A 10,322-nucleotide genomic window follows, 5' to 3' on the forward strand; every position below is an offset into this window, starting at 1 on the left:
AAGAGTCTCCCTGGAATAAAGCCGGTTGGTCTCTGACACAACAACTATTCTAGTCACAAAAACACATCATGACCTCATGGGCTTTGTACGCCAAAGCAATGGGAGGAGTACTTTTACGGACTACGACAGAGTCTGAGGACTACGAAACGTCTGAGGATTAAAGTCTGGCGGTAATGCAACACTCGGATGCCAACCGCCATAAAACAACAACAACAACAACAACAAGGACTACGACAAAGCCTGAGGGGAGGAAGAACTTCTATAGGATACAATGACAAAGGCATCTCATGACCTCTTGGGCTTTGTCAAAGCACTGGAAGTCAAAGCACTGGAAGAAAAACTTTTAGGACTACGACAAAGTCTGGGGAATAAAGTCTGGCGGTAATGCAACACTCGGCTGTCGACTGCCATAAAACAATAACAACAGCAACAACAGTCTAAGGAATAAAGTCTGGCGGTAATGCAACACTCAGATGCCAACTGCCATAAAACAACAACAACTATTCTACGACAAGTCACAAAGACATATCATGACCTCATGGGCTTTGTAACACCAAAGTAATGGAAGGAGTACTTTTACGGACTACGGCAGAGTCTGAGGAATAAAGTCTGGCGGTAATGCAACACTTGGATGCCAACCGCCATAAAACAACAACAACAACAACAACAACAACAACTAATGTATTAATAACTGGCTTTAGTCAATTTCTCCCCGGCAAAGTTCACAACCTCAACATTTTACTCTTACTTTAGCCGGCTGGACCACATTAAAATGCACCAGAATACACGAAAAAGATCTAAACATTTCTGGGGGAGGGCCCCCGAATGAATGTGGCTGTCGACACCCACAAATATATTTGTATGCAGATCTTATAACATCTCTGAGAGGTGTGTTATTTGTACAGAGAGTAGAGATGATGTCAGCAGAATACCAAGTTGCATTGTGGGATTTGAGTCTTAAATATTTGAGCTTGTGAGGTGCTGATGATAAATAAAGATGGCAATCAGATGCCCTGGAATTTTGGTTTGCTTTGTTTGTGTCGAAGCAAGTTCCTAGTTTGTGAATTGTTCACTGACAATGCCAATTAAACCGATTCTGATGATGTGGTGGGGGGGCCTCAAGGAAAATTTCACTTAGGGCCCTCTGAAGGCTTGGTCCGGCCCTGGTTGGATGCAGTGACAGAGTGAATCCACTGGTCCATATTCACCTGCCGACAGTGAAACATAGATCTGAGTGTCGTCACATTTTCACGTATCAATTGACCTAACGGCAACATGTAGAGGTTTAACAGAAGGGGACCCAGGACTGACCCTTGGGGCACTCCACAGGTCAGGGGCATGTGGTCTGAGACACAGCTTCCAATTTCAACAAAGTACTTCCTGTCTTCCAGATAGGACCTTAACCAGTTTAGAGCAGTGATTCCCACCCAGTCCTCTAGTCTCTGTAAGAGGGTCCCATGATCGACAGTGTCAAAAGCAGCATCAGATCTAACAGAATTAAGACTGAGGCTTTGATCGTGTCAGTGTTCAGATGTCATTTGTCACCATGACAACAGCAGTCTCAGTGCTGTGATGAGGTCTTAAACCTGACTGAAAAACATCAAATGAGTTGTTTATTAAGAGGAAATCTGTGACTGTTGGTAAACAACCTTTTCAAGGACTTTGGCCCAAAATGGCAGATTAGAGATGGGCCGGTCATGACTCAGGACTGCAGCATCAAGACTGCTCTTCTTTAGGAGAGGCTTTGTGACCGCAGTTTTCAAAGACATTGGGATTGTTCCAGATTGAAGCGACATGTTAACTATGTGAGTGATGGTGCTAACAAACTGTTCAGCACAGACTTTAGAAATCTGGAGAGTCACACATGGAGGCAGCATGTAGATGAACTCAGACTGGTGATGATCTCCTGGACAGTTTTGACAGTTACAGGTGTAAAGTGAGATAGCTCTAATTGTCTAGCTGGTTTTAAAGTTATTTTTTGAATTATGGGATGTGAGCTTTGTCATTAAAGAATAATGCAAACTCATTATACTTGGATGTGGAAATTAGTTCTAACAGCAGCTGAGCTGGAGGGTTTGTTCATCTGTTACTGTGGCAACAGGACACGCCCGTTGTTACTGCAGCTTCCAATAATTTCAGAGGAATATCTTTCTCTAGTTCTACATAAGATTAGGTTGTACATGTTCAGCTTCTCTTTGTAAATCTCTTTTTGAACCTGGAGCTTTGACTTGTGTCACTCCCTTTTCTGTGCCCTGACCCAATCATCATGTCTCCATGGCAACTTCTGCTTATTTTTAACCATTAGCCTTGTGGAGCCTTTAGCCTTCATAGGGGCGATGGTGTCCAGAACGTTCAAAACACTAGATGTAACAGAGTTCAACAAGTCATTTACATTAGAACATGAGACATTTTCAAAGTTTATCATTTCCATAAACAGTGCACCTGTGCCATCATTTATGTGTCTCCTCTGAACAACTGCAGGACCAGCCTCTGAACAGCTGCAGGGCCAGCTGGTGGTTTGGGAGAAACAGACAGGTCAAAGAAGACACAGAAATGATCAGACAGAGCAGAATCGACCACATTGACATTTGAAATATTTACCTCCTTTGTAATTATGAGATCTAGAGTCTGCCCTCTGCTGTGGGCGGGGCCACTCTGCTGTGGGTGGGGCCTCTCACATGCTGAGTAAGACTGAAGTTTCCATGACATGTTGTGGAATTTCTGCAAACAATCACAGAGAAAAAATGAAGCATAACAGAGTTTGTCTTTCTCAAAAGGTGGATTTTTATTTACTCGTGCACAGTAAATAACCACTGTCCCTAACAAAGGTTTCTGTCCCTAACCCTCAGAACAATGACATCACACATCCTTTTAAAGGCAGTAACATAAACTGACATGTACGCACATCATCATAATCAAATCAGCTCCAAAAGAGATAGAAAAACCATCACTGATGCAAAGATTCAAGCTATCTCCTTTGATGTAGATGAGTTCATCTACATGCTGCCTTGATGTGTTACCCACCAGATTTCTAAAGTCTGTGCTGAACAGTTTGTTAGCACCACTCACTCACATAATTAACATGTCGCTTCAATCTGGAACATTCCCAATGTCTTTGAAAACTGCGGTCATAAAGCCTCTCCTAAAGAAGAGCAGTCTTGATGCCGCAGTACTGAGTCATTACCGGCCCATCTCTAATCTGCCATTTTTGGGCAAAGTCCTTGAAAAGGTTGTTTACCAACAGCTCACAGATTTCCTCTTAATAAACAACTCATTTGATGTTTTTCAGTCAGGTTTTAGACCTCATCACAGCACTGAGACTGCTCTTGTCAAGGTGACAAATGACATCCGCCTGAACACTGACACGGGCAAAGCCTCAGTCTTAATTCTGTTAGATCTGAGTGCTGCTTTTGACACTGTCGATCATGGGATCCTCTTACAGAGACTAGAGGACTGGGTGGGCATCACTGGCACTGCCCTAAACTGGTTAAGGTCCTATCTGGAAGACAGGAAGTACTTTGTTGAAATTGGTAGCTGTGTCTCAGACCACATGACCCTGACCTGTGGAGTGCCCCAAGGGTCAGTCCTGGGTCCCCTTCTGTTCAACCTCTACATGCTGCCGTTGGGTCAGTTGATACGCAGTGAAAATGTGTCCTATCACAATTATGCAGACGACACTCAGATCTATGTTTCACTATCGGCAGGTGACTATGGACCAGTAGATTCACTCTGTCACTGCATCCAACAGATCAGTTTGTGGATGCAAAACAACTTTCTCCAGCTGAACTCAGACAAGACTGAAATAATCGTTTTTGGCCCACAGAAACAAAGAGAAAGTGTTAGCGGTCACCTCCAGAGTCTCGCTCTAAAACCTACAAACCAAATTAGAAATCTGGGGGTAATAATGGACTCAGACTTGAACTTTAATAGCCACGTCAAATCAATAACATCAGCAGCTTTTTACCATCTAAAAAACATTGCCAAAATCAAAAATATAGTGTCAAAACCAGATTTAGAGAGACTTATCCATGCGTTTGTCTCCAGTAGATTAGACTACTGTAACGGCCTGCTCACTGGTCTCTCCAAACGAGTTGTAAAACAGCTGCAGTACATCCAGAACGCTGCTGCTCGGGTCCTGACTAGAACCAGGAAGTATGAGCACATTAGTCCTGTTCTCAGATCTCTGCACTGCCCCCTGTGGCTCAGAGAATAGACTTTAAAGCAGCTCTGCTTGTGTTCAAGTCTCTCCATGGCCTAGCACCAAAGTACATCTTGGATATGTTAGTGCCATATGAACCATCTCGGACTCTGAGGACCTCAGGGACCGGCCTCTTGCTGGTGCCAGAGTCAGGACAAAACATGGACCTGCCTCCTGCTGGTGCCAGAGTCAGGACAAAACATGGGGAATCTGCGTTTCAGTTTTATGCAGCTAAAATCTGGAACAGTCTTCCTGAAGATGTGAGACAGGTTCTACTCTGACAATGTTCAAATCTAAGCTAAAAACAGTTTTGTTTAGCTGCGCATATGACAAAGGATTTTTTCTTTGCACTCTTCTCTTTTGTTTGTGATTTTATTAGTTTAGAAAATCAGTTGGATTGATAATTTTTAATTTAGTTAATTTTATTGTATTTCTGTTTCTGTAATTTCTTTGTGATTTGAATGCATTTTTCCTGCTGTGAAGCACTTTGAATTGCCTTGTGTATGAAATGTGCTCTACAAATAAACTTGCCTTGCCTTGCCTTGCCTTGAAGGTGACCTGACCACATGATAGTCACATTTATCAGTAACCCATATATATATATATATATATATATATATATATATATATATATATATATATATATATATATATATATATATATGCATTTCAGAGTACAACCCTTTCATCACAAATGTTCAGTGTATAAATACCATTTTGTCCTGGGACTTTTGACCACCAGTATCTCATCCTCAAATTACCGCAAAATTAGCACATAACTAATAAGATTTTTTTTAAATGAATATAATAATAAACATTAATAAAAAAACAAATAAGAACATGATAGCTCATTGTTATGACTTATTCATTGTTCATTGTTTTATTGCTTTGTGTTACATCGTTCACCAAGACAAGTTCCTATGTTTATGAATTTTGTTCATTGAAAATGGCAATGAACCTATTCTGATTCTGAAACCTTGGCTCTGTCCAGGCCCAGTCCAATGCCTCAGAGCGTGGAGCAGGTTCTCTGTCAGCACCCACTCTCCATCTCTGTATAGGTGGGGGCCATTTCTCTTAAACAGGTTCTCTCGTTTCCAGAATAGATAGAAGTTCTCAATGTAGTGCAGTCCTCTCGGGGAACACTCTTTGGACAGCCATGTGTTCAGCTGAAGAAGCCGGCTAAACTTGTTTTTCTTCCTGTCGATGTTTGGAAGAGGTCCACTTTTGAATGTTTGGATTTCCATTTTATCAAGCACGTCGAATAACTTCAAGAAGTCTCTTTTCAAAACTTCAGTCTGTTCTCGCCGCATGTCCACTGCACCACGTGCACAATCAGCTGTTTAACTCCTCGATGTTTGGCCAAAACATTAGGAAAGAGTGACGTTATCTCAGAGGAAGTGCTTCCGAAGAGAGTGATGGAGATTCTGCCTTTGCCTAGTTTTTGTGTTTTCATACTAAGACTCACTTTTTCAAACCACTAGTGGCTTGACCTGGTTTGGCTAGGGTCAGCCACCATTAACCCTGTTGATTTTCTAAAACAAAAAGAAAAGGGAGGCGTTCACTGCCTGACCTGATTTTTTTGGCAGGCGCAACCTGGTTGAGGCTCCCTGTGCTACAATGGGTATTCGCATTTTAAATACTCCAGACACTGGTCTGCAAGGCCTGTATGGCACGATGCAGCAGGACGATGGGCATGATTTATATCCCTCATGCTTGGGTGTGGAGCATTTGAGATGCTTGCCCCAATTGTATTGTGACCGGGTAGCTCATCTGGCAGTGTTTAGGCCCGTTGACTGAGATACTAAGTCAAGGTCAGATTGGTTACCTGCCGCTCAAACCTCCGGTTCGAAACGCCCTGCCTCATCTGTTCCACCTTCCCCTTAGCGGAGGAAGCGGAGGAACAGGAAGTTGCCTGCCCCCATGGACTGCCTCGTGTCTGGGTTGGCCCAGATGAAGGTACTCCTGCAACAGGCTCAACCGTTCCTTGGTGAGTGTGAAATATTATTATGTCTGGCCTAAGTCTTTGGCCAGAAAGAACATTGTTTAATCCGTTTTTCACTGTCGCCCTCAGAGGCAACTGCTGTTGTGATTTTGGGCGTTACAAAAATAAATTGAATTGAAATTGAATTGAAAGACTGCAGCGGATCCAGAGGTTTCTAATAAAAGGTGTTCAATAAAGGATGGAACAGTACAAGGTTGATAAATGAAAGAAATTTATTCTATTATTTTTTTATTTGATCTGATAGCTTAGTGTTATGACTTGTTCATTGTTTTATTGTTTTGTGTTGCACTGAACCACCAAGACAAGTTCCTATGTTTTTTAATTCTGTTCTTTGACAATGGCAATAAACCTATTCTGATTCTGAATACATTATTGTCGGATCCAGGATCTGAAATTTGTCTTGTATTAAAACAGCGGATCACACAAACACTGACATTACAGGCAAAACAGAACATCTAACAAGAGCAAAAAAACAAAACTGTCTACTCCCATTAAGAGATGAGAGATGTTTATGTGTATTTAGTGGATTAAGCTCTGCATCAACACCACCTCCTGCTCTGCTCCATGACTCTCCCAGCTCAACGTGCCTGACTCCACCTGCAGGAGGAGCACTGACTTCCTGATGGATCCGAGGCAGTGCGTGCAGCTGAGGAAGAATGTCTTAGACACTCAGCACAGGAGTTCCACAGGGCTGTGTACTTTCACTTCTGCTCTTCTCCCTGTACACAAACTGCTGCCCCTCCAGCCACGACTCCGTAAAACTGATCAACTTTATGGACGACACCACCCTCATCGCCATGACGTCTCCACCCTCATTGGGCTCATCTTGGACAACGATGAGTCTGTCTACAGGAGGTGGAGCGGCTGGTGTCCTGGTGCAGCGTTAACAACCTGGAGTTCAACGCCCAGAAGACAGTGGAGATGATCGTGGACTTCAGGAAAGCCCCCCCCCCCCATCACAGACTCCCCCATCTCCACTGTGGACTCCCTCCGTCAGCTCCCTTATCAAGAAGGCCAAGCAGAGGATGTACTTCCTGCGGCAGTTGAGGAACAGTGGAGACAGATGGTGCAGTTCTACACGACCATCATTGAGTCCATCCTCACCTCATCCATCACCTCCTCCATCACCTCCTCCATCACCTCCTCCATCACCTCCTCCATCACCGTGTGGTACGCTGGAGACACAGCCAGGGACAAACAGAGACTACAGCGCCCTCTGCTGAGAAGGTGATCGGATACAGACTTCCAACTCTGCAGGACCTGGACGTCAGATCACAGCTGACCCTTCTCACCCTGGACACAGACTATTTGAGCCACTCCTCTCAGGCAGGAGGCCACTCCCCTCAGGCAGGAGGCTACGGTCCATCCGGACCTGAACCTGCCACCTCAAGAACAGTTTCTTTCCCTCTGTTGTTGGACTCATGAACACTTCTTAAACACCTGTCATTTTAACTATAATTCAATCAATCACTCACTGTTCACTTTCTGCACTACATATTTAAATTCAACAGTAAATTTAGAGTACATAGTAAGCCTATTTTATTTTTATGCCATACCAGATTTAAAGTGTAATCTTTTTGACTTATTCATTGTTAATTGTTTTATGTTGCATCAAATCACCAAGACAAGTTCCTATGTTTCAATGGCAATAAACCTTTTCTGATTCTGATTCTGATTCGAGAGTTGAACCACAAAGCAGGACAGCTGAGAGTTAAATAGTACCCTTGAAACCTGAATGGAGATCCAGTTGCAGACTACTTCTGTCGTGGCTGTGCGCATACACTATACTCTCACTGTCATTATACATGAACATACAATGCATAAATACATTGGTAGGTTTATGTTTGAAGTACTGTTTATTGATGTGATGATTACGTTTCTTGTTATTTGAGAGTGCTGATTTAGTGTTATAATAAGGCAACAAAGGAAAATAGTTATTTATTTCCAATTTTTTTTTTAAAAAGGGCAAATATGTCTGCAAATAAATTATCTTTCTTAGGAGTACATTGTGAAATGATAACAAATATATTACTTTCTTTAAAAAACATTCAGTCATTGGTGCAAATACAAATATTCGTGTTGGCAGGAAAGGCACATATGACAGTGGGACTGTGAGAGTGACAGTGAGATGCTTTAGTTGTCTTCATCATCATCAAACACGTCGGCTACAGTCCTGGGGAACATTCCACGACACAGGTTAGGCTGGATTACGACACAATGAAGGACAGGTTTGTATTAGAATGTGGACTTACTTATAAATAGATCCCGTTACCTCATCAAGAAATCCACCTACAACAGAAAGGAATATCGTCAAACAAAGTCATACTTGAGCACCCTGGGGGCCTCTCACATCTTGATGTTGTGAGTGGGATAAAACTGCTATATTATGAAAGAAAAACATTCCAGACAATGAAAAGTGAGGTGAGGTTTTTCCTACTCCGTAAGCGTAAACATGGATTGATTGTGTTGGTGGAAGCTCTTACCTGGCTTACAGATGGTTTGGCAGACAGGACACACATGACAGAATTTGCACATCTGTGGAGGACAAAGGTTATTATCTGTATGTGTGTGTGTGTGTGTGTTTGAGAGAGAGAGACATTAAACATTCTAAATGACTTACGTCACAGTCGTCACAGTGTTCAGACTTGTCTCCCTCCGCACAGGGACACTTGTCACATTCATCACAGTGCTGAAAGACAAGATAAAGATACAATGTGACCTTTAGTAGTGAGGATGGGATTTGCATTGGAAGGTGAAGAAAACTGTTTCCTTTTGAAAAAATCACCAACCTCACAGAAGTGGCAGAGGCCACACACAGAACCTTTATGATAAGCCTCTTCGTCGTCGTCATCATCATCATCATTGTCATCATCGTCGTTGTCGTCATCATCATCATCACCGTCGTCATCACCATCGTCATCACCATCGTCGTCATCGTCGTCATCATCATCGTCACCATCGTCATCACCATCGTCGTCATCGTCGTCATCGTCGTCATCATCATCGTCATCTTTGTCTAAAAGTGATTACAAAATATTGCAATACATTTTAGAAAGTGTATGAGGGGAAAGTGTGGCCGTGGGGTGGTTCTGTGTGTGCTCTGTGTGTGCTCTGTGGGTGCTCTGTGTGTGTTCTGTGGGTGCTCTGTGGGTGTTCTGTGTGTGCTCTGTGTGTGCTCTGTGGGTGCTCTGTGTGTGTTCTGTGGGTGCTCTGTGGGTGTTCTGTGGGTGCTCTGTGGGTGCTCTGTGGGTGCTCTGTGTGCTCTGTGGGTGCTCTGTGTGTGCTCTGTGGGTGTTCTGTGGGTGCTCTGTGGGTGCTCTGTGGGTGCTCTGTGTGTGTTCTGTGGGTGCTCTGTGGGTGTTCTGTGTGTGCTCTGTGTGTGTTCTGTGGGTGCTCTGTGGGTGCTCTGTGGGTGCTCTGTGTGTGTTCTGTGGGTGGTTCTGTGTGTGCTCTGTGTGTGCTCTGTGTGTGCTCTGTGGGTGCTCTGTGGGTGCTCTGTGTGTGTTCTGTGGGTGCTCTGTGGGTGTTCTGTGTGTGCTCTGTGTGTGTTCTGTGGGTGCTCTGTGGGTGCTCTGTGGGTGCTCTGTGTGTGTTCTGTGGGTGGTTCTGTGTGTGCTCTGTGTGTGCTCTGTGTGTGCTCTGTGGGTGCTCTGTGGGTGCTCTGTGGGTGCTCAGTGGGTGCTCTGTGGGTGCTCAGTGGGTAACACGGACACTATAGAGTTTGTTTGACTTACTTTGACTTGACTGGATGCAAGCGGGAACATCTGGTGCTACGGGGGCATGCGGTCAAAGAACAAAAGAACATTCTACAGATGTCACATTCATTTGGTTAATATAAGACATGTCGTGTGTACAGGCTACAGTCACATCGCATAACAAATTCATCTTTTGAGACATATGGATCATTTGATTTATTTAAAGAATGAAAGTAGGGTTAATTACATAGACAGTGGTAATAGTATTTTCCATACACAGATGTTAACAAAGAAGAGGACTAAAAGAACAGATCTCTTTATCTTTCAACTCTTCAGATTTCTCATAATAGAGATGTTTCTCTCTTTTCCCAAACACTCGTCCAATATTTAGCTGAAAAATGAGCAAGAAAATTATCATGACATTTAT

The 10,322-nt window shown here is 43.3% G+C and overlaps 1 protein-coding gene across 1 annotated transcript in view; it reads right to left on the minus strand.

The window, feature by feature from the left end:
* Positions 1 to 8,123: 8,123 nt before the first annotated feature.
* The window catches only part of LOC140357820 (uncharacterized), a 4,205-nt gene continuing 2,006 nt past the window's right edge, over positions 8,124 to 10,322 (minus strand). The window contains exons 2-6 of the mRNA XM_072442336.1: positions 8,990 to 9,216; positions 8,821 to 8,889; positions 8,684 to 8,735; positions 8,453 to 8,489; positions 8,124 to 8,373 (exon numbers count right to left, since the gene is read on the minus strand). Coding sequence (XP_072298437.1) covers positions 8,334 to 8,373; positions 8,453 to 8,489; positions 8,684 to 8,735; positions 8,821 to 8,889; positions 8,990 to 9,216 — 425 coding nt within the window. The 3' untranslated portion in view covers positions 8,124 to 8,333. The remainder of the gene's footprint in view (positions 8,374 to 8,452; positions 8,490 to 8,683; positions 8,736 to 8,820; positions 8,890 to 8,989; positions 9,217 to 10,322) is intronic.

Source organism: Eucyclogobius newberryi, unplaced genomic scaffold (assembly GCF_026437365.1).
Source record: "Eucyclogobius newberryi isolate DKJ021-1_F unplaced genomic scaffold, fEucNew1.0.hap1 SCAF_13, whole genome shotgun sequence".
In the NCBI taxonomy this organism is placed as follows: domain Eukaryota; kingdom Metazoa; phylum Chordata; class Actinopteri; order Gobiiformes; family Gobiidae; genus Eucyclogobius; species Eucyclogobius newberryi.